This window comes from Seriola dumerili, unplaced genomic scaffold (genome assembly GCF_002260705.1).
Source record: "Seriola dumerili isolate Sdu_G_001 unplaced genomic scaffold, Sdu_1.0 BDQW01000432.1, whole genome shotgun sequence".
Classification (NCBI taxonomy): Eukaryota; Metazoa; Chordata; class Actinopteri; order Carangiformes; family Carangidae; genus Seriola; species Seriola dumerili.
The window spans coordinates 2,529,949-2,554,984 of NW_019174687.1; the positions used below are offsets into that span (position 1 = coordinate 2,529,949).

The 25,036-nt window shown below is 42.2% G+C and overlaps 2 protein-coding genes across 2 annotated transcripts in view; both read right to left on the reverse strand.

The window, feature by feature from the left end:
- Positions 1 to 399: 399 nt before the first annotated feature.
- LOC111233929 (E3 ubiquitin-protein ligase RNF31-like) lies at positions 400 to 23,699 on the reverse strand. Its single transcript, XM_022761852.1, has 24 exons — positions 23,579 to 23,699; positions 21,056 to 21,254; positions 19,958 to 20,104; positions 18,219 to 18,374; positions 18,045 to 18,101; positions 16,569 to 16,746; positions 15,293 to 15,476; positions 14,964 to 15,097; positions 13,571 to 13,743; positions 12,220 to 12,453; positions 11,961 to 12,128; positions 11,707 to 11,874; positions 11,439 to 11,624; positions 10,364 to 10,570; positions 10,091 to 10,264; positions 9,320 to 9,418; positions 7,821 to 7,910; positions 7,149 to 7,263; positions 4,697 to 4,809; positions 3,986 to 4,096; positions 3,515 to 3,563; positions 2,663 to 2,759; positions 910 to 1,075; positions 400 to 522 (listed from the first exon to the last, which is right to left on the reverse strand). The coding sequence occupies exons 2-24, from the start codon at positions 21,251 to 21,253 to the stop codon at positions 472 to 474; spliced, it is 3,255 nt and encodes a 1,084-aa protein (XP_022617573.1). The 5' UTR covers position 21,254; positions 23,579 to 23,699; the 3' UTR covers positions 400 to 471.
- LOC111233836 (potassium voltage-gated channel subfamily B member 2-like) overlaps positions 23,575 to 25,036 on the reverse strand; it is a 37,209-nt gene continuing 35,747 nt past the window's right edge. The window contains exon 4 of the mRNA XM_022761741.1: positions 23,575 to 23,657. Coding sequence (XP_022617462.1) covers positions 23,575 to 23,657 — 83 coding nt within the window. The remainder of the gene's footprint in view (positions 23,658 to 25,036) is intronic.

Sequence of the window (25,036 nt, forward strand, 5' to 3'; positions counted from 1 at the left end):
GTCCATTAGTCTACAAGATCCTGCCAGGGACAACAGTGAAGTTTACAATGTAATTGTCAGTAGAATGTCAGTAGAATCTCGTTTTCATGATAATGACATCAGGGATAGAGGGAGTGTTTCTTACACAGTCACCTGTGGACTCTGGTTTGAGTTCAGCTTAAAATTTCCACTCTCTGAAATGTAGTTAAGAAATGATGGTGTAGAGCTGTTTGCATGTAGATAATTAAACCTCTCAGCTGAAACCAACAGTATTTGATGTCATCATGTTCTGCTCTAATGCTAATTTAAAGCAGCATGTAGATCATGACACACCCGAACACTGTCCAGTGTAAAAAGCTGTTGTTGGAACATAAGCAAACATTTACAGAACTAAAACATAAAGAAAACTGTGTCTCTTGTGTCTGAGTTTTAATTTGAAAGGTCGACAGGATCACAGCTGCAGGAAACAAGAAAGAGGAATTGAGGTGTTCATTATTTCTTGCGTGGCACTTTGTCACCGAGGGGGACCTCGTCCATCAGTTTCTGCAGAGAGACCACAGAGGGATGTTAGTCACACCCTATCAAAATAAAATATTATAGATCAAATATAATGTACGGAAAATATTAGTTCATACAGTATGATATATAGACTATACAGAAAGGTTTCTGAAATAGTGTTATTTCATCCGGTCAGAGAAGTAAAAGACGATGTAGGAATTAGAACTAATCCATTAACCAAGAGCTGCTGAGACATTTCACTCAAAACAGCAAATGTTAACCTCATGGTGGTGCTAGAGGAAACATTAGGGGACCATCAAAGTAATAGTCCACCCAACCCACAGACCTACACTGCAATCCATAATGTATTAAGTTATGTTCATCAATCAGACACATGGATGCACAGACACACAAACAGAACCACACACTCACCTCGAGCAGTCTGCTGTAGTAGGTGAAGCCGTCCTCTCCGTCCCTGCGGTTGTCGTCCACCTTGTACCTCCTGCAGGCCAACAGCAGCTCGTTGGAGCTGTAGAGGGGGGCAGGGTCGATTGAGTGGCTGTTGATCAGGCTGACCAGGTACTCCCGGTAATGCTTCCTGGATACCAGAACACCACCATGTTAGCATGTTCACACACTGGATACTAGAGCACCACCACGTTAGCATGTTCGCACACTGGATACTAGAGCACCACCATGTTAGCATGTTCATACACTGGATAGCCTACTATAACATCACGTTAGCATGTTCATGCACTGGATACCAGAACATCACCATGTTAGCATGTTAGCACAATGGATACTAGAGCACCACCACGTTAGTATGTTCGCACACTGGATACCAGAATGCCACCAGTGAGCATGTTTGCACACTGGATACTAGGGCACCAACACGTTAGCATGTTCGCACACTGGAATCCAGAACACTACCACGTTAGCATTTTAGCACATTAGATACAAAAACACCACTGCGTTAGCATGTTCGGACACTGGGTACTACCACATTATCACGGCAGCTTCTGCTTGTATTGATGAGAAAACTATGAACTGATGGTGTAACAGATGAAAGGTGAGATGTGTTCTTTTTACAACTTGGGTCTTTCGCATTGTTGGACACTTTTATTTGATTTGACTGTGGAGAGAACCAGGCTTTTATTTGAGTCAGAGTTGTTTAAAAAAAAAAGAAGAAAAAAAAGTGTATTTCTAATTTTATCTGCTTTTAAGTTTATTTGATCATATGAACATGAAGACCCCTTCATGTTTACCTGTTGTCTTGATATATTCATCGTAAGGAACATTCCCACAGCTCCTTCTTTGTCTCTCTGACTCCCTGTACTGTTTCACTCACTGACTGAACATCTTCCAGTACCTTGTATTTTGTTTGGTGTCACGGTCAGTGAGTCTTTGACAGCAGCTTAACAGTGACTGAAAAGCAACAAGGTAGAAGCGACTGATGAACAGTGTTAGTGTTAAAAAAGAGAAAGTGAAAGCAGCAGAGTGGTGAGATGCTGGAGTTAGTGCTGAAGAAATGTACACTGTTCTGAATTTATCACATCAGTCATTATAGTACAGATAATTCCATCCCCAGTTTTTATGCCTCGTTACCAGTGACAGCCAAGGCCAGAGACGTTATTCATCACTACACTTCACTATATGTTAAATGAGTCTGGATGTAAACTGTAAAGGGTGGTAATTCTAGTTTTATGTGGAATTTATTAAAGAGCAGCTAACTGGTAAATTTATGGTCATTACTTTTCACTGCTGAGACATGGAGACATGGGGACACCTGGACAACACCAGCACACAGAGCAGTCAGTGAAATCAGAGTGAATACATCTGAAATGCCCATTATTATCATCCATTTTATAACTACATGTATGCAAAACATATTATAATATATTCTGCAGATTATAATAAATAATAACATCAGCTTTACCTATTTTCAATTCAGCCTGTTTGAACTTATTTGTTATTTTTTATTATTTTTGACACTAGGTTTAGACACTAGGTGGAACCACAGTGTGACTGAAGGAAGCATGACCTCCAAAATGGTCACACACAGGTGAAGAACAAGTGCACCTTGGTTAATCCTAGTGACTCAGGGTCTAAGACACATACTGTAGCACTTATAAAATGTTGCCTTGGTTACAGACAGGAGGCAGTGACACTGAATAAAGCATCTCACTCGCAGAGTCCAGCGTGTCCATGTTGGGTCTGAGCTCCACAGGCTGAGTCCGGCTGTTGCCCTCCCTCATCCTTCTGCTCTATCACTCCACACAGACCTGAGAGAATCAAAGGTAACACGCGAATATGATACACATTTAAAATGGCTGTTTGTAAGTTTTCTATGCTGCTGAACATGGTTTCTTGTGGTGATTGTTGCTTGACAAGAGCTTCGGCCATAGGTGTCTTCTTAATACAAGAGGTTATATGTCCTCTGAGCAGCTACATCTTCAGGGCAGATTGGAGGCTACAGTGACTCAGTATCAGAAAGTGATGAGACAGCTAGCTGGTTAGCATGCTAACTCCAGTAGTAGAAAAGGAATGATAGGGACAAGAGTTAACATTGAAGTTTTCTTCCACCTCTGGAGAAAGCTGTCGGTGAGTAAAGGAATGAAGATTGATACTGAACTCACAACGTGTCTAGACTGATAAGAAAACGGCTGGTAATGCTATGTTAACGTTAGCTATGTAGCGATAGCAAAACTTACAAATAGCTCCTTTAAAATTACATCTGCACGGAGTATTTATCCTATATTTCAGGCTGTTGATGGTTACACAAATAACCCAAGCTCCAAGCTCTTCAGCTGAGGCTCAGCTACTGCTGTCTTGAAACAAAGAGCTACGCCATACATGTGTGATTAAACTGTCCTGTTACTAAAACTTCACCCAGAATTCAGGATTGTCAATGGTCGTGACATAAACAGTAACAACCGCACTAACCATTTTCACAAGACACCTGTGTGTACTGTTCAGATTTATGTCCCAGGTTAAATAAAAAAGTAAAATACAAAGTGTGCGTCGTGTCCTGACCCACCTGTCTGTGTTCCAGGAGGAGGTTCAGTGTTGAAGGCCACTTCATTATTCTGAGTCACAGAGAAAAGAAGGACACTGGTTACTCACATCAGTCTGAGGAGCAAACCACAAAAACAGTTCACAAAACGGCACCACTTCTGGTTTGTCACTGGACAGAACAAAATTAAATTCAGAGTTAAAGTTAAGTCCCACTTATACAGGTACGCAGTGGGAGGAACTACTTTGGGTACCTTTGATTCTGGAAGTCCTGTTCCTTTTTTTCCATACACACTTTGTGAAATGTTATCTTATTGTGATTTCTGAAATTTTGTTGTACTTTGTCCAGTGTTGGCCGCCATAGTTTTCCCACTGGGAGACCGTCATTATAATGACTTAAATTGAACAGAATCATGTTGCAAAGCAAAACAAATCCACCTTATAAACGTTATTCACAGTGTTCACAGAGGATTCACAGAGAGGTCTGTGTGAGTACCTGGAGTAAAGCCTGCAGTCTGGAAGGTTCCCAGTCTCTCAGATAGAAGAGGCAGTCTCTGGGATGATGGGCATGTAGTCCAGACACACTGCACTCATCCACGGCACAGGTCTGATGTGAGGTCAGGAGAAGAAAAGACTCCTGTCACTTGTTCATATCTGTCACATGTAAATCACCTCTATAGTGACCTTAAAACACATTTTTTTTGTCCTCATTATAATCCTGTATGTATTCTGAGCGGGAGTTTAACTCCCTCAATCACCAGACTGGATGAAGATCATTCAACTTCTTTGCTGGCAAACAATGTATCCTGAGTAGTAATAAAGAGTGATATGTGGACCAGCATTTCATCAAATAAAATACAACACTGTTTCCATGACGATTTTGATAACTACACCATGGTGCCCAGATAGAAAATGAAACTTCATGCCCAACATATACCTGGGTGCTTGGCCCAAGTCTGGCTCATATACTTCCACATCTGGGCAGATTCCAGCTGTTATCCTGCAGTATTGACTGACAGCTAGAAGATTTTCTGCGTGTTGATCCAGATATGGAAGTAGCATCTGACAATCATGTCAATCACATGGGCCAGATTTGGGCCGTGGAACCGGGCGTATACTGGGCCAGAAGAAAACAAACATGTGGCCCCAGTATGGGCTGGATTTATATAGTTACCTGGGTGAGGACGACAGTATTTGTCAGACTTACAGTGTGGAAAGGGTTGTTGCAGCCACTGCAGAACTGGTAACGACACTGTGAGCAGCAGAAATGCATGCAGCCTCCTTTAGACAGCGCGTACTGGAAGCGGCAGTTAGGACAGGCTGGAGCGAGGAAGGAGAGGAGGACAGGAAGGGTGCGAGACAGACAGGAGGAGGGGAGACAGAGAGAGGAGGGAGACAGCATCAGCACTTTAAGGAAAACTGTTTTCATCTAATGTACAAGCTGATAATTTATTCACTGAATGAATGTTTCATCTCTGTGATCTCGCTGCTGTGAGAAGGTCACACTGAGGGTAAGCTGCCTGACTGGAAAGACTGGGAGTCACTGAGCACGAGCCAGGAGAGAATCAGAGGGTGGGAGAACTGACCTTCACATTTCACCTGAACACCACCTTCCCTGACTCACCTGGTGTACCATCTGTGACCACTGAGGTCGCTGATATGTTATAAAAACATGAACTTTTATTTGTCAAGAAGGGCTATAGAGATCTCGAAGGATTTCTAAGAACAGCACATGCTTTGTATTAATAGTAACAGTGGTAACAGTAATAGTAAAGCAGTAGTAGTAGAAATCTATAGCAGAGCCCAGAGCAGACAATCCAACAGGACCAGCAGTATCTGTTCAGAACCCTTGAGTGCTGGCCAAGGACACAGCAGACGCTCTTTCTGGAACACAGAGCAGCAGGATGATGACTTCCTTATCTCCTGCAACCAGGACACTGATCCATTTGATGCCACAACCCCACCCTTAAGTTTTCTACTTAAGTATGACACTTAAGCTTAATTTCTCCTGAACTGAGGCAGTTACTTAAGGGGGTTGCACAGAATCTCTTAAAAGGTTTCCTTAGTTAAGGTAAAAAATAAAGACATATACAGTGGGAAAATTCTACTGTTTCCATGGAACCCGTTGATTTGCTGCCATTAGCTCTTGTGATAGGCTACCTGTTATCACTTTTGGGAAGCTGGTAACAATAAAGGAGTGTATTTCACCACGGTGTTCAGCAGATATAAGAGAGTTTAAACTCTGACCCCCCATACCACTGATCTGTGGGCATGACACACCTCAACTGTACCTGACCAGAAAGATCATGTGACATAAAACTGTAGAGCAACCACTGAGCTGTGGAAAGTAGAAGGATCCAACTCTAGAGAGTCAGACCAATCATAAACTGCAGGTTAAATCTGGGATGTATAATCAGTTCCTCATCGTTCAGGGTGACTGCTGGTTGTGGGAACACTCTTCTTGGGATGCCTTCATTTATCACCATAAACTCAGTCATGTTGCAGTTAAGACAGAGTCAGAGCTACCTTTAGTTTGGTCGCTAAGGTCTTTAAGTTTAACTGACCTGAAGTGATTCCTGAAATTTAATTCCTACAAGTGAATATTTTAAGGAAACCTTAAAGAGAAGACTTAAAAGGTGTTTTGTGCAACTGTTTTCTTTTTAAGGAAACCTTAACTCAGACCTTAAGGAAAATATTAACTTAAGTTGGTTTCCGCAAACCGCCCCCTGACCTCTGACTCGCTCATTCACCTTACAGCTTTATATTCCAGCTTTCTGGACATCAGAACTTTGGACCCAACTCTGCAGTATAAGAAGAAGACTCCCAAGGGTGCACGCAGTTGTATCACAAAACCCTCTATCAACTTCCAAAATGGTTTAACTTTAATCTGCATTTCTCTGTTGATCTGACTCTCTGCCTCTCTCAGTCACTTCATCGCAAACACATTGGACCACAGCTTTGTATTGTTATCCACCCTTTTCCTGTTGTGTCTGTGTTTTGTGTTAGCTGTAGTGTTTAGTGTTTAGAGTGTTAGTTATAAATGTGTGTTCAAACTTTCTTTTGCTTGAATCTCGGTCACTTAACCTGAAAAGATCTGAAGCACACAAACCATAATTAGGATAATTAAAGAGACTTGCTTCCATAAAATAAAAATGATAATAAATTAATAACAACCATATTTGACATATATTTGACCTCTTGTTGTTTGGCCAGCATGAAGGACTATTATTTCACTGGATGGGATATGTAGAGTAATATTTCCCTCATTTCAGCATCAGGAATTCCTACAGAGATAAAGTCCATGTCCTTTACTTCTTGTGCCACAGCGTGAGTCTCTCTCCCGGTGAGACACTCTGCTGTTTGAAGATGCTCTCGGATTCTTTACTCAGCCTCATTTCAGAGTGGAAAATAACACTTTAGTAAGGTTTGTTGTGGAGAAGAACAGTGGTGGTGGTGTGCAGCCTTAATTAGATAAGAGTGTGGGCTGGAGGAAATCCTGTTGTCTACCACTCAGCTGGTTACATGCTGTGTTGTTTTACAGTCACATATCCATTATCAGTGCTCGAGTAGATCCACACATTACCTTCAGCTACTGCTGATAGAAAATAAAACCGGATTAGTGTGTGTGTGTGTGTGTGTGTGTGTGTGTGTATTCTCACTGATGCCGTTGTCTCTGAGGTATCCAGCCAGACCCTGCTTCTGATACTCTGGATCATTCTCTCTCTTCCATGACTGGTACTGTTCACAGGACAGACCTGCATGCTGGGACTCCCACTGCAGAGCACAACACACAAACACACACACACATTTCTGTTCTGCTGGTGACTATCTGTCCCTCCCCGTCATGAAATCAAAGCTTTAAAAAGGAACTAAAAGGAGCCAAGTGTGTGTTTTCAGTTAAGTTAAATCGGCTCACTATGTTTAAGAAGCATACTAATAAACTCATTAGTGCTACTTCAGTTAAATTTGAAGTTTGTATGTGTTTACAGTGTAATGTAGAGCTCTGTCCATGACCATAGTGTCTTTAATTTGAAAGGTCGGAAGGATAAAAAGACAAAGAGTAACGTCAGACTCTGACTTTGGTTCAGACTGATGGGCACAGCGGCTTGTGTCAGACACGATGGAGTCAGACCGGTGTTGGCTACACATAGGTAACAGGTATGTTACTGAAATTTCAAATAGTCTTTTCAGCAGTTAAGAACATTTATCATTAAGCGGCAGAAGCATTTATATATAAACTAATCATTAGATTTATTAGATACAGATTTACCTTTAATGAGAGACCAAACATAGAGAAACATCAAGACACCACAGAGTCACAGAATACTTACAGGCTTTTTACACTGAGCACAGAAACTGTTGCGACACTGAAAACAGGTAACCTTCAGCTGGTCTCCATCATAGATAAACCCATAGGAACACTGAGGAGAGGAGAAAGAAATATAATATATTATGAATACACTGGCTTTGAGTGTCATTTAGCTACATTCTTGAATACAAAAACATTTCAGGCCTAGAAAAATTGCCATTTATGTGAGTTGTGCTGGTTTAAAGTCAGCTTTGCTAAACTAACTGTACATAAAGGAAATGGCATTGAGTGAGACGGACATGTACAGAATCTACTCGGGGCACTATTTTAATTGTGCAAGCACAATTAAAAGCAGAAAACAGTAGGCCTGAAGTGCATGGACTGTGTGGCCATCACCAAGCAGACCTGCTGTTCTGGTTCATGGAGCTGCACCAGTGCAAAAGAGCCACAGATAAGAGGGTGTGACGATTAATAAATGTCCTCTCAGCCAATCAGATCACTGGTCTCATAGCTCTGAAACAGCTGAGTATGACAACAGTGGCTCAGAACATTCTTTAGAAACCGGGGTTCAAACCCAGAACCTTCTTGGCATGAGGTGACATCGCTAACTGCTGCACCACCGTGTTGTCCTAATTGGTACAATTATGACCAATCTACAAATGAATAACTAGTCTGTAGTTTATATGATTGTGTCATACATTATTCACTCTTAATTCTCCTCTATCTCATGATTTAATGAATGTAAAGACAGTAGCTGGCTGTGTGATGGCACTACACTCTGAGGCTGCAGGTTTATCAACATACGTGTCCTGCTGCCTTCAGACAGCTGCAGGGATTTAATGAACTGAAGCAGAAGATCTTCATACAGTAGAGAGCAGCTGCGGACAGCAGATACTGGGAGAACCACTTACTTTTGGAGGATATTAAGTTAAAATAGGGCAGAGGAGTGACGTTACAGACATGGTTCTGCTCAGTGTAAAGTCTAAGGAACCAAAGCCTATGGTCTGAAATAGGTGGCACAAGTGCGTTTAGGGCATGTCCATGTCACACTTGATATTTTAACAGGGGGAAAAACCGTCTCTGCTCCAGGCGCATGGTTCTAAAGGGTTGTACTTAATCTTTTAATTATTCATGGGAGTATTTCGGGTGTAACATCCAATAAACCAATCACAGAGCATCTCCCATTCCTTTTAGAAGCCAGGTGAGCTGCACCTTGGTGCATTGCTGTTATAACGGCATGAGTTAGATTCTATTTGTGGTCAGTTGATCATGTATTGTGACTGACCAGTGAGACCAGTCCTAACCAGTGAGACCAGTCCTGACCAGTGAGTCCAGTCCTGACCAGTGAGACCAGTCCTGACCAGTGAGTCCAGTCCTGACCAGTGTGACCAGTCCTGACCAGTGAGAACTTAATGTTCCTGAAGCAGTAGTCTTTAAAAATCATACTTTACTTTACACTTTGTTCTCCATAATTTTTGTTGACAAAGCAGAGGGCGACCCATCGTACACCCATGTACTCACGTGACAGCACCAAAGGAACTTGGGGTCCTTGATGAGAGCCTGCTCTGTCAGCTTCTTATGGAACAGCTCATAGACCTCTGGCTCCAGACACTCTCGCAGCTGAAGCAGGTAAAACAGTAACACACCCTGGAAATCAGAATCTCAGCTTCTTTTAATCCCTCTGAAAGTCTCTTTAACCCCCCGTACCACAGCAGATCTGACTGGAAGCGCAAATGAAACCCATGAGGAGAAGAGACAACAAAGCCTTGAGTAATACAGTATGTTGCTAAGGCAACACATAATATAAAGGGTAAAAGGGGGGTCTTACAGCTATTAACTGTATATTAGTATCAGTATCAGCAGTATCAAAACACAGAACCACGATGGGTTTGTGATACCTCTGCCTATAAAGGTGCTATTTTTACTATTGTAGTTTTGCTATTGCTACATAGCTAACGTTAGCATTAGCAGCTTTTTACTGAAGAAGAAGAAATGTTGTGAGTTCAGCATCAAACTTCATTCCTTTACTCATCAAGAGCTGTCTCCAGAGGTGGAAACAAACACTTTTGTTATGCTTCTATTTCTATCATTCTTTTCTTCTACTGAAGTTAGCATGCTAACCAGCTAGCACCGGACCGTCTAGTAGTCACTTTCCGATACTGAGTCACTGTAGCCTCCAGTCTGTCCTTAAGAAGTAGCTGCTCAGAGGACGTATTATAACCTCTTGTCTTGTAAGATCTTGCCAAGACTGGTAAGTAAAAACCCTCCTCATTCCCTCCCTCTGCTTCTTACCTGGATGTCCAGGGTGGAGAAGTAGCTGTTGAGATGTTCAGGGTCGTTGATGTTGGGCTCCCAGCAGACTGGACACACCATGTCCCTGATGTGTTTGTCCCTTACAGCGATGGTGAAGTGCTGCTGGAAACAACCACAGCAGACCGAACACTGGCATGATGTCAGGGACTGCATCTGAGAGAGGAGAGAGGGCGGGAAAATAGAAAGTGACTGGAGATGTGGAGATGTGCTCCAGTGCTGGAGAACTGATGGAAACGTTCAGTGTCTCAGTACCTTGCTGTGGGGGAAGACAGAGAGGCAGATGGGACACTCTTTAGCCAGCACTCTCTTGATAAACTCCCTGTCGTGGGACTCTCGTACAGCCTGCACTACGTCCTCCAGTGAGTAGGGGGCGCTGTGCTCCAGAAGCAGCGACAGCGCCAGCTCACAGCGACCCCAGCTGGGAAGATCGTACACCGCCAGTAGCCTCCGACATATCCGCTGGAAGAGAGGAAAGGAATTATATGGAAGAAGACAGACTTGACTTATCCTACCAGCTGTAAAAAGCCTAACTAATGCTCTATGAGTGTCTTCTTTTATGTTCAGGTTATGGCTGATTGGGGGCGGTTCCACTATCGCCATCTTGGCAGTGTCTGACTCCGCCCCTAACTCCCAGCTAATTCAAAAATGGTCAAAGAGGAGTGGCGTGTGTGAAGCTGAGACTTCAGTGCATGTTTGTGGAGTCTTAATAAAATGTACACAAGTGAGTTATATAAACAGTTCTCATGAAGGAGGAAATTAGCTCTAGAGACCAAAACTGTTTTTGTACCAGGCTGTAAACATGTTTATTTCTGCTGTAAAGTTGGACATTTTAACATGGGAGTCTATGGGGACTGACTCACTGTTGGAGCCAGACTCTAGTGGCCATTAGAGGAACTGCAGGTTTAACCACTTCAGTGTTGGCTTCAGTTTTCAGCCCCAAAGGTTGATGATTGGGATGAACACATGTTGCATAACTAACTTTTTTCTCTTCTCTGCAGTGTATTACTTCCTGTTTACTTTCATACAAACCGTTATACAGAGACACCTTGTGGCATTATGAAATACTGCACTGGACTCTACATTAGCACTAATCTGGAGTTGTTTCTTTGGCCAATAAGAAATGTGAAAGAAGAAAAAAACACGGTGTTTTCTTCATGGTTTTTTTCAGTTTAGCGTCTCACTTGTTTAGGACCAAAACAGATTTCTGTTTTTCTTTTCCATCTTCAAACATTGACATGGAGACATCTGTTCATTACCATGACATGAGGGCGCAGGACGAGCTACTGGGGAGAGTTCATGGGTTTCTAGAACCAGACTGGACTCCCACCTGTTTGTCAGGGTGATGGATGTCTACAGGAGGCTCGGGCTTGTCACTCCAAATGCGGTTGTGGAAGGGCTCCAGTAGGGGTCGCTGCAGCAGGGCCAGGGCCCCTCTCACCTCACCACCGCTCTGTCTCAACACCTCATGGCAGCGAGCCTCATCACTGAAGCCCAGCGCACACAGCTCCTTCACCTGAGAGACGAGGGTGGAGACAAATCAGGACAAAAAGAAGACTGGTGGGGGTTTATTTTTTCACGGTGACATGTCGCGTCACCTTGGCGAGTCGGTCTCTCAGGGCCTGTTTGGCAGCTCTCTCAGTGTCGCCCCCTGCTGTCAGCCAGGCTTGCTTGGCCTCTGCTCTGGACAGCTGGACCACGCTCTCTGTCTCTGGAGGGTACGCCTCTTTCCCAGAATCCTCAGCAGGAGCTTCACATGACCTGTTCTGTGTCAGAGGACAGTCAGTCACTGACAGTCAGAAGAACACAGAGGTGTGATGTGTCAGGTCTAAACTGAGAGAAGCAAACTGACTGTGTGCTCTGCTGTGGTCGGGGAGGATGTCGCCACCAGCATCCTGACCTGGTCTAACAGCAGAGGAAGCTCCGTCTTTAACCACTTGCAGGGCAGGATGCTGCTGTCCCCAGCCACCCTCATGCTCGTGTACACCTCCTCTGGACTCACGCCTTTCTTCTCCCCATCCTGATGCAGACACACAGCACACCGACATGAACAGAGACAACCACATGTAGTCTACACCTCAGGATGATGGAAGCCGATGGAGGTGACTTACTCTAATCAGTTGTATCAGCTTCAGCCCCTCCTCCTTCATCAGCCTCTGCCTCCAAGTGTCCAGGTCTTCGGGGGCGGGCTCTTTGGGTTTGATTGGCAGGGCGGGGACCCGTCTGACGGGAGAGGGAGGGCGGAGCTTCGCGGGCAGCGGTGCTGGCTCTGGACGAGCCAGGTCGCACATCTCACACACTGTCGCAGGAGAGTAGTTCAGATAGGTGCAGAACTGACACACCCACTGTGAGAGAGAGGGAGGGGGAGAGGGAGGGAGAGTTTAGATAATTCAAAGCTCTAATTCATGGGAAGGGGTGGGAATACACAGCCTGAGAGGAAACACATTATTTTGCCCCATAACTTAATAATCATTTCCTGGAGAGAAATACAGCATGTGAAAAATAAATAAATACATAATGGATATGTATTTTAATCAGCAAAGGCTTTCTGCTGGAAACACTTTAGGTCAGGGGAGATAGTATAAAGACGATGCGAGTAATAAACTGTGATGGATGAATGGATTATATGTAGGATTTTCCATCAGAGGCTGAGGTTACAACTTTTTTTTTTTTTTGTTCTTCCAAGAAAAAAATCACTTGCCTCTCAGGGCTTGTTTTTTGTTTTCTTGTCTTCACAGATGAAAAAAACTAAAACTTAGAAAAATTATCATGGAAAAAAAAAAAAAAATCCCTTTACTCTTAAAGATTTTTGTCTACAGTGACTTACAAGTGTCGAGCTACATGAAATGTGGGCTCTCCCCTCGGAAGCTTCACTGAACTCTGAAGAACTGTGTTTTCAGCTCCAGTTTTGTCTGGCAGCAGCTGCAGCAGCTGCAGCAGCTGCAGCACCTTCAGAGGCAGGTGAGATGGGTTCAGTATCCACCTGAAGACTGGAGCGGTCTGCCTGCTGATCCAGCTCAATCCAACACTGCCTTCTCTTAAATCCAAACTAAAGACTTTACTTTTCAGTCAAGCTTTTTCTTAAATCAACACACTGTATTTGCATGTATGTCTGTGTGTATTTACATGTATGTGTGTATGTGCGTGTACGTTCTGCTGTTTTATTCTGTCCTTATTTTAAAGCACTTTGAGACTTGTTGGATCTCCTACAGTTTGTGGCCCTGGTCCTTCTCTCTACACTGGAACACTTGCTCCGTCTGGATCACGGCTCTGCCTTCAACACCATCTGACCAGCGAAGCCGGTTGTGAAGCTGACAACACCCATCTGAATTTTGGATTCCCTTCCAGACAGACCTCAGCCCCAAACTCTACGCCCTGTACACCTACTGTACGAGTGTGTTTCCACCCAGGACAAATTCCAACATACCCACACACACTCACATACACACACCGTTAACTTACCTGGCTGTCAGGGTCACCGGGCATGCCCAGTACTGGAGCTGGTGGCCTGGGGGGGGTGATGGGTGGGTGTGATGGGGTCACTGGAGGTCGTGTGGCTAAACGAGGTCTTTCACACACCTCACACAGAACACTGCTGGCTGCATTCACCATGGTACAGCTCTTACACTGCCACTCTGAGAGGGAGACATCAACACACACACACACACACACACACACACACACAAATAAATAAATACTGTTAAAACAGAGCAGAAAAACAATCTGATTTCCCATCAAGTCTACTTGATGGGAAATACATATTCTCTGAAATACACACTGCATTTTCTTCCTTCAAGTTAATTTGACATTAATGAAACTCACAGCTTCCTGCGGGTCTGGAACTTGGTCTGGACCAATGGGGTCTAAAGGCTCATTCTCACATACAGTACATACTGATGGTTGAGCTACGGAAGCCCTGAGAGTCAAGAGAGAAAAAAAACCTCTGCTGATCTAAACTGTTTCTTCTCCTGTGTTTATGACTTAAGAACAGAAGGAAACATTTTCCCAGGATCATTTTTATAAAGTTCATCCATGAAATGTTTATGTAAAGCATAAATTTGAATTTCCTTCGTTTGTGAAATTTGCTATATAAATAAACTTTGGTACAATTCAGCCTCTTGTGGCTGAAATGAGTATTACAACAAAAAAATATATTAGAATTACCGAATATTCCTGAGTTACAGTGTTGTATAATGACCAGGAGTGTTTTTGCAAAACATTATGATGTCACAGTGAAGTTGACCTTTGACCATTTGGATATAAACTGTCATCACTTCATTTTGTCTTTATAGACGTTTGTGTTAAATTGTGTCATGATTAGTGAATGAATTCATGAGCTATGGGCAAAAATGCGTTTTGTGAGGTCACAGAGACCTTGACCTTTGACCACAAAATTATAATCAGTTCGTCCATGAGACCAAGTGAACATTGGTGCCAAATTTAGATAAATTCTCTCAAAGTGTTACTAAGATATCGCATAGATGAGGATGGGCTGGACAGATGTCCAGACAACCCAAAAAATATAATGCCTCCGGCCCCTGTGGCTGCTGGTGAGGAGGGAAAAAAATCCTGCTTGCCTGTAAGTGCTTTAGAGATGGGAAAAAAATTGAACCTGACAAAACAGAATGTTTTCTTGATTCTCAGGGCATCTGAATGGGACTGTACTTGGGCCTAAAATAAAACTACATCACATGAAATAGTATCATCAAATATTACTTATTACACAACTTAATTATTACACAACTTAAATTAGAAGCCACGTTGCTTTTAATATAAGTTGCATTTGCTTTTATCTCATTTTGCTTGTAAAGGAGGATGAAGCCAGAATAAAGGTGGAGCAGGAGACAACACAGACCCGTGATGGTGGCAGGCTGAGAGTCATCTGCTTTACAGCTGATGGACTCCAGGTGGGGGCGCTCACACTCCTCACACAGCACATCCTGGACAGAGTTGACTTTGGTGCAGTGAAGGCAACTCCAGGTGGAAGAGCTGAAAAAAGGAAGAGCGAGTGTGTTAACCAAGCTGTTCCTCGCATGAAAATGTAAAGCAGCTACATTAAAACGGTCAAACTGCTCAGTGAATCCTGCAGTGAACTGTGACCTGATACTGACTCTCACATACAGGCTGTGGACCAGTGGAATCAGAGTATTCCCAGTTCATATTGCCAGAACCGTTGATCCTGACCTGTGACAGCTCCGGTTTTTGGACGATGATGATGACGACGACGATGATGAGTTGACGGTTGTTCGACGGTGGTTGGTCCTCTCAGGGTAGGAGTGGTACAGTCTGTCACACTCTGAGCAGAGGCCCTGGAGGCAGGTGAGGCAGTGGGCGGAGATTCTGAATATTCCACAGATGGTGCAGTTCTCTGAAACACAGGTAACGACACACTGCACCAAGCACTGTCTCATCATGGTATACTATGACCTGCAGCAGGTCACTGTTAAATCAACTCTATGTTGCATTGTACCAGATATGGGACTAATAGAATTTGTAAAATTTAACATACGGTGTGGAGATACAATGGATCACTTCAGTGTCCCAATACAGTTCAGGGTCTCATCCTTCAGAGGCTGCATTTGAAGACTGATTGCGTGACAGTGAAGTGACTAGACTGTCCCATTTCTAAGGCTCCTTCAAATGCTTCCTTCCTTTCCTGGGCAATGAGGATCCTTCATGGCCCAACCTATCCCAAGATTCATTGCGTGCTGGTGATGAAAATAATTCAGCAGCAAACAATGCAGACAGAGAGCCTGAGTATTACACTGTTAAATGTATGTATTGAATTTCAGCTAAGATTAACAGCTAATGGTACAACTGCTAAAACCAAGGGCCTTAAAACCTCAAACAAAAATCCTCCGTACACCACACCGTCTCATCACCGCCACGGTCTACGACGGCTACGAAGGACCACACCTCCATGGACCGCGTCCTTCGAAAGATGAGGCCACTGAACTGGGACACAACTATAGTGTCTAAGTTTATCACTAACTGAAAACACGTTTTCAGAAGACAGTTTGTGTGAGTAAGTATAATCCTATTCTTTTATGGGGAGTAAAGGGTGGAGTAAAAAAACTGCTGCAAAGAGCCTGGCTGGAATTTACTGGTTGCTTTCGGCGCAGTTCTGACCTGGAAACGGCAAATAGCAATGAAGTACCAATGCATATACGACTCGTATACGACTCGTATATGCATTCAGTAGTTTTATTATTATATGAATTCTGACTTTAAACTCAGAATTCTAAAAAATATATTCATTTTTTTTCACATATGGCCCTAATTCTCTTCTGTATTTACCCCTCTTAAAAATGTAATGTAGTAATATTTACTCAGAGACATTTTAACTGACATACTTTGTACTTGTATCTGAGAACATTTTTACACAGTAAATTCAGTTGTACTAGAGTAAAATTTTCCGGTACTCTTTCCACCCCTGGTCAACAGCGGTTTCTCTTGTCACCTGGGTGTTTGTTTGAGGAGGTGGAAAAAACCTGGATGGACCTGAGGCTCTGGTGGTTGGACGACAGGGAGTGGCCATGGCTGCTCTCCCTGGAGGAGTGATGGTGGAGGGGGAAGGCTAGAGACTTGCTCTGACCCTCTGAGTGGTAGACCACAGCGTCAGTATTGAGACCCACGTCCTGAGAGGAGAGAAGAGCACTGCAGGTCATCATAAACTTCAGAATGAGAGACAGCTCATTCAGTGAGATGTGATACTAACAGTTCACCAGACATGATGGCTTCATCAGACACAGCTCCCACCACCAGCCCACAGTGCCAGGATAAAATAGGGAGGATGATAAAGGGGAGAGTGGGGTCCAAAGGTCTGAGACAACTTTCTCATTCAAGTGAAAGTTAATCACATATTATGAATTATCAACACATTATAATAAGACTGATTTCAAACTTTAATTATTATATAATATTAATTATACATGTATGCATAAACTGTCATAAATCTCAATTTAATATGATCAAAGATGGCGTCCCTCAGGGATCCATTTTAGGGCCACTCCTCTCTATTCTCTATATAAATGACTTTGTGACCTCCCCCAGCGCTCTACATGAAGTTTTATTTGCAGATGACACAAATGTATTCTTATCACACAATGATTTATGTGCACTACAAATAACCTGAATGAGGAACTGGTTAAGGTGGATACATGGTTCAAATGCAATAAGCTATCATTAAATATAAGCAAGCCAAACTTCATTGTTTTTCGTTCCAATAGAAATCAAAATAATGTTGAACATGTTTGTAATAAAATAAATGGTTGAAGCTTACTCAATGTAATATCTTTCACAATGCTAGTATTATGTACAATTTTGCATTTACTTTATATTACAGATTCAGTGACCTTATTCCACTTGACCCTTCCTCACATACGTACAAGACCAGAAAAAGGTTGCTTAAAAATTGGCTGTTTTTAAAAAAAAATTAAATCAGCAGTTGCCACTAAAAAATGTTTAAACTTGTAAAGTCTGAGGTCTTCACAACTGGGTACTCTACTGAGCTATTATTTTTATTCACCATTTACTGCTGATTGTGTATCCTGCCTATTGAGTTGATGTTTGGACTGATGGGATGGATGTTTTTGGACCATTTGGTTTTTCTTTCTAGGGTTTTAGGATTTAGCTATTATTGTTAGCATTATTTTTTTGTTTGTTGTACATGTTTGTATGTTTTTACCTGTATTTTATTCTGATTTGTGTAAAAAAATAAATGATGATGATGATGATGACGATGATAATATATACAGTACATTATAATTAGAGTGGTCTCAGATTTATTCAATATTCAAATAACAGGAGTTTACTGTCAGAAGTTGGACATTTTTTTATTTTACAACAGTTACTGATTAACAACATAATATAGTCTTTTTAAGCAAACATGTAACCTAGGGGGTTACAGATGTGATTGGGGGGTGATGGACTCTACCTTGTGTCTCAGTGTAGGAATGACTCTCTCATAGAACTCAGGGTGGGGGTGCGCCTCCTTGGATCAAACCAAACAAAAGGTTATGAACTACATATATGTGTATATATGTAGCAGAGCAGAGCCACACAATAAATACACACTCACCACAAACAGTTCTCACACACACACAAACACCTTGATAAGCATTTCCAGTTCCATCCTCAGACTCATCACTTCCAGTGTTACTGCAGCAACTCGGCCCACATCAGGATCTGTGACATCGTCAGGGAAGCTGAGCCCATCTGGCTGCTGATTGGAGTAACCATAGAGACAGAGCACTGCCCGCCCCCCCTGGGGGAAGGACAGAACAAACATGGCATGATGTGATCTGAAGGGTTTTATCTTTTGTTTACTTTCCCGAAGAGTTGAAATGAAATGAAATCAGACCTTCCCAGGTTCTTTATTAGGTCATTTACAAGAGGAACGACACTTAAATCAATAGAATTACTTTTCAAGAAAGCCATCAAAGTTTTAGATAAAAAAAACACCTTCATTTCATCATTGTAATATACTGGAAAAATATAATCTGTTGAGTTTTGAGAACTTTAAAACTTTTAGATATGTTTGTTTTATTCATAAGGTTTTGCATTGGCTTGCTCCATCACCTTTACATGAATTAATTAATTAAACAGAGGTCTGACAGTGGCGTTGGCACTAGGGTAACCACTAGAGGGGGCTGTGAGGTGGCTCATGGGTGCACCACATTTAGACAAACTGCTATCTGTAACGGGGAGTAAATCTTGGAATGGCTGACCACTTGCAATAAGGGAGTGTAATACATATCCCACCTTCAAGACACATCTCAAACACTGGCTTAAGTCAAACCAGATCTGGGATCATTTTAACTCAGTATGTAGCAAAATGTATTTGTCTGTGTATTTTATATTTATAGTAGTGTATTAGGACATGTTTTTTTGTTTTGTGTTACCTGCCTTGGGATGAAAGATGTAAATTAGTATTTGTTTATATTGTGTATTTTGTACTGATGTTCATTAACATGTATTGTTCCTATCAAATAAACAAACAAATAACTCAATGAATAAAACTAGAATCACCTCCTGGTGTTTGTCTGCCTCCTCCACTCAGACTAGTTTCAGGTCACATCCCTGTTTATCCAGAGTCAGAGAAAATATGATCCATCTGTGTGAAAGTTTGTCATAATTGCTGTGAAGTCTTGTGTTATGGCTGAAAAGTGTTTTGTGAGGTCACACTGACCTTTGACCTTTGACGACCAAAGTCTAATCAGTGTTACTGAGATATCATGTACATGAGGATGGGATGGACAACCCAAAAAATATAATGCTTCCGGCCCCGGCGACTACTGGGGAGTTGGGGGCTTTACTGATCAGGAAAAAAAAATTGGAAAATTGATCCTGACAAAATAGAATGTTTTCTTCATACTCAGGGCTTCTGAATGGGGTCGTACTTGGACATTTGTGCCAAATTTGAAGAAATTCCATCAACATTTTACTGAGATATCGTGTCCACAAGAATGGGACGGCTGCACATACGGACGGACAGACAGACAACCTGCAAACAACATGCCTCCAGCTCTGACTGTCTGTGGCGCAGAGCCATAAAAAAGCTGTTTGTCAGCACAGGAAATCGTTCCCTGACATTATAAGAGTTTTGGGACATTCAGGACAAGATCAGGATTATCAGAAATCAAAGTCACCGGACTGTTTGGAAACAAGTTCTACCACATAACTGAAACAGAAGAATCACTCAGAATGATGAACATCTATGATATAGAGCTAGACTATAGAGTCTTTTCTCTAGACTGACTGAACAAGCCATTGCTCATCTGTATTATTTCAGATCTGTTGATCTCTTCAGTAAAGCTGGACTCTTCTCTTTAACTGTGTGTTTGTTACCTGAATAGCATCGACAGTGGCCCTGAACACCGGGTTGTTGTGTTTCACAGTCCTCCAGTACTTTGGCCTGTTGGGGTTGGTCAGGTTACAGCCGTACTTCTCCAGGATGTTCAGAGCTGTAGACAAACGCTGGAGAGACGCAAGAGTCTGAAGAAGCAGAGAGATCAGTGAATGTAGTTCAGTTCCAGTCTGAGGCAGAAACATGCGGTGTACAACGGTCTCTGGTCTCCACACCGAATCAGATGAATAGGATCGTTTCACAAGTCATCAAATATCAACATCCAAAAACATGTGAAACTAGCATCAGACAAATATCAGAGTCATGATTCAGTCAGAGCTGAACACACAGACATGAAAACACCACTGTAAATAAACCTCCATAAATCTGATCAGAAACCAGAGAAGAAGAAGCTCTTCAGTCAGTGATCAGTGATATTTGTCAGTTCATCAATGGTACATAACACACAGGAAGTTACAGTAGATCATTCACCACACTTCATCTTCCAACATGTGAACAAACTACTTCAACAACGGGCAGAGCTAGTGGTAGCTTGCGAGCCACCCGTTGAAGACCTGTGGGTTAAAGTGATGCAGCCAACCTCCTGATAACATAATTCCCCTGTCTCTGGAAGCTGCTGGCTGGGGATGTCATATAGTTTACCGACATGATAATTAACCCGCTAAAAGCTCAAGTGCAAGCTTGGAGAGAACCTAAACCCTATGTATCTGTCTATCTATCAAGATCACAATCTTGCAGCCAGCCACTGGTGACACCCCACAGACGCAGGTGGCTGGCCAGCGAGAGGAGCACCCTCACCTGGTCACCTACGTACCACATGTTGCGGTCTCTGCAGCAGCTGGAGGGGTGTGAGCTCAGCAGACAGCCGTGCATATACTAATAAAAAATTATTTGTTACTCAGTATGGGTAGCACCAACCCCCTGCACCCTAAACCCCATTTGTATTTTATTTTATTTCTACTGGGGCAATTTTATCTAAAAGTAACCTACAGCCAACCTGGGTTAACCTGCTTGTCTGAATGGACGTTATGCAAGTATTTCCAGGTGGGAGTACTGTATGTGCACTTGTTCCCTCTCACCTCCTTCCTGTTGCTGCCGACGCTGTTCTCTATGACCATGGTCTCTGCAGCGATGTGCCGGTATTTGGAGCAGGGCGGTAAAGACAGATTGGCCATAGCCATGACCCCGGCCCGCACCTCCACCACCCGGCCCCCAGAGTACAGACACACTTCAGCCCGACTCCGCACCTCCTGCAGCTGCTCCGACAGAGACGGCATTCTGCGCACACACACACACACACACGCACACACACACGCACACACTGTCAGTGACTGCTTGGCATTCACATGTAATTACTTGGGATAAAAAAAAGCAAATACATGCAACCATGCATCTACACTAAGTGTGTGGACGGAAACCAGGGTCAAGCTAACATGCTCACAACAACAACCCTAACAAGCTGATGTTCAGTAGGTATCATGTTCATCATGATCACAACCTTAGTTAAGCATGTTAGTATGCTAACATTGCTAACTGGTGCTGAACACTAAGTTCTGCATTTATTAGGTCAGAAACCCAAAAGATTTTGACCTGACGATGGCGCCAGAGGAGAAGTTAAAGGATCATCCTGAGGGGACATTTCAGTCTGGATCAAAGTGGTGGTTAATATTTTTTCAATGAATGGATTTTCTTCTGATTATTCTTCTTTCGTCTTCTTCTTCTTCTTCTCAATTCCCTAGAATCCAAGGTGACATCTTCACATGTTTAAAGAGACTATTTGTAAGTTTTCTCTGCCGCCGAATGTGGCTGGAGCAGGTGGTGGTGATCCTCGCTTGACAAGAGCTATTGTTGCGTTTCCAAGACAACAATACATCAACAATAATACAACAGTATATACAGTATAAAGATCTACAGTATACATGCCTCCAGGGCAGATTGAAGGCTACAGTGAGTCGCCATTGGAAGGTGACTTGCTTGCTGTCATCTAATGTCAGAGCACCCATGAACCTCAACAGAGTCCTTGAATGAGCAATGAACATTTAGTCAAACTCCCCACCAATCAGGGGCTGAGTAAAGAGAAGCCAGAGTAAAGAGAGAATGAGAAAACAAAAGGAGCAGAAAGGCAACAATGTGAAGAGACAGCAGGTATAAACAAAGGTGAGGAGGAAGACTAACTAGCAAATAAAACTTCAGCTGGCTTCAGCATGTTCACTTGACTAGACTCAAAAAGAGAAGCCACAGCGATTACAAATCTGTTCTCAGAGCACGCAAACATGTGTGCGATGTGGTCCGGGTGGCGACAACAAAACAGTTCCTATCATTGTCTTATCACTACAGGAGCTGAGAGAGGCCATACTCCCCAGACAACAAAATATCATCAAGAGAAAAGGATTTTTTGTTATCCAGAGATAACGAGATAATTATCCTGTTATCTTGTTGTTTTCTCATTATAATGAGTTTGTTCATCAGAGATCAGATGTGCCAAGCCAGTCTGCAGATGGAAACTTCTAGAGCTGTAAACTGAAAATGTCAGGATAACGCATTGATTAACATCAAGAGAATCAAGAGAATATTTCAATCAAGGGCAGAAATCACACCGTGTCTTTTCATACAGCTAACGAGTTACTAAGGAGTGTTGCTAAGGAGCAGTGTTATATGTATAAATGTACATGTGTATTGTGACGACCCCTGGGGTCTTCTTTGGGGTCGTGGGATCCTTTTGCTGACCTATTTGTTTGCAGCTTGATTGGTTCATCTGGAACACCTGTGTTCCAGAGTATATAGGTCCTGGCTGCCCAGTAATCTCTCTCTGCTGCTCTCCACAGGCACATCTTGTTTTGGGTTTGGTTATGTCTTAGTTTAAGCCTTACAGTATGTTAAGCTCTGCCCTTTACAACACGTGCACTCACATACCTCACTCATGCACACCACACACTACTGATGTGACTGATTTCCAGTTTAATAAAAAATATTCTTTAATAATCTTAACCATTGTTTGTCTCCCTTTTGTTGTGGCCACTTAAACCAAGTGTGTGAGTGTGTGTGTGTGTGTGTGTGTGTGTGTGTGTATATCTACGAACACACACACATTACATTTACATACATTTACATACATTTCAGTTTTGCAACTGACCACAGGTTGGGAACCACTGCATTAATGTCCACTAAATATGTAGTGCTGGACCCATCTTTGATCTCAACTACACACCTGTAAAGACTGACTGTACCTTACACACACACACACACACACACACACACACACACACACACACACACACACACACACACACACACACACACACACACACACACACACACACACACACACACATGCCAAAGCACTCAGCATGGCTTCTGTAGTAGCAGTAGGCTAGGTGTCTCCAGGGGCACATTTTACCATGATGAAACACACACACACACACACACACACACACACTCGCGGCTGGTAATGACCACGCACACGTTGAAACAGTTATTAAAATTCCTGTGCCACAGTGCGCAGGTGTGACCTGTCAGTCAGACAGCTGGGTATCTGTGGACACAGCGGTCTGTGACCAGGTGACAGTGGACGTGTCGGTGGGTGCTGGTGCTGTTGCTTCTACCTCTTCTGTCCGGGAGCAGCGGTGAAATCCCGGGTCTGCTCCTCACGGTCCTCCGTCAACACCGACACCGAGCCGCAGGCTACGGCCTCCGGAACACCGTCTCACGTCAGTCGCGCAGTGTTACAGCAGTGATGTCCGACACAAAACAACGGATAACGAATGATGTCCGCTTTAGTGTTCTCTCCGCAGGCTCCAGCAGAACATGGACGCAGTGGCGGTGACGTCATCCATACGCTCAACGTTTTTATAATTTTATTTATGACGTCATTTTCATTTACCGCTCATCAGTTCCACATAGCTAGGTTTGACGTAATACCTTCTGGTCTTTTGAGATTAATGCAAGGAATTGGCATGATGTCCGATATGAATTCAAAATGTAACATTATGTCAGATGGTAAATGCTTCACAGACTAAACATGTAATAATCAGTCATACTAGGAGACTTGGCCAGGGGTTCACAACTCCTCCATAACTGTTTTGGAACTCTAGATTTTAAAATATAAAATGGAATACAAGATTTGGAATTATAATAAGAAATATTGTGTTATAAACAAAATTATAGAAGTTTAATTTAGAATGATACACTTGATTGATCCTGTAAACCAGGTACTTTCAAGATTCAGAGACGTTGACAGAAAATGTGTATTTTGCCACTACAAATCTGAGAGTGTTTGTCATTTATTTTATGAATGCCTATCTATTAAATGGTTTTGGTTAGATATAGAATATTTTTTTAAGATGCTGACTGGGACAACTATTCATTTAGAATAAACAATAAAGAGATATATGTTTTAAGATGGATGGATTGTAAAAAAAAAAAAAAAAATATTCTGAATCTCTTTATTTTATATGGAAAGTACTACATCCACCAATGCAAATGCGCTAAAAAGAAACAACACATAAAACAGTTTAAAATAATAATTAGATACAATATTGATTCATTACATGGACTAAAGAACAATAAAGCAATAAAAACAGTACAAACTTATAAAGCCTTAAAATTTCCCTTTTCTTTCATGGTACCTCTATGTATATAGTTTATAGTTTGGTTTGGTTTGGTATATACACACATACATATATGTATACATACATATATATATATATATATATATACGTATATACGTATATATACACACACACACACACACACACACACACACATACACACACACACACATATACAGTATATACATATGTATTTACAATTTTTGTTTCAACACCCTTATTTATATGTTTGTGTGTGTGTAAGCATTTATTTCCTTTTATTGTAACTATTTTATTTGTATGTATTGTTCATACACACTAGGTATCGTATTTCAGAAGTTATGTTTGTTTCCTCCATTTTCAATGTTTAATTGTTTTAATAAGATGAAATGGAAAATGTTTTGAATAAAAAAGCGTTTGAAAAAAAACATAGTTGGTTTATATTGTAGAACACTGGTATTTTAAAGCTAAATC

Coding starts and splice junctions, on each gene's coding strand:
- LOC111233929 (XM_022761852.1), bottom strand. CDS start 21,253: ATGCCGTCTCTGTCGGAGCAGCTGCAGGAGGTGCGGAGTCGGGCTGAA. Junction 9,419..10,090: donor TCTCCACCCTGGACATCCAG/GTAAGAAGCAGA, acceptor TACCTGCTTCAG/CTGCGAGAGTGTCTGGAGCC. Junction 2,760..3,514: donor TCCTCCTGGAACACAGACAG/GTGGGTCAGGAC, acceptor TGATTCTCTCAG/GTCTGTGTGGAGTGATAGAG.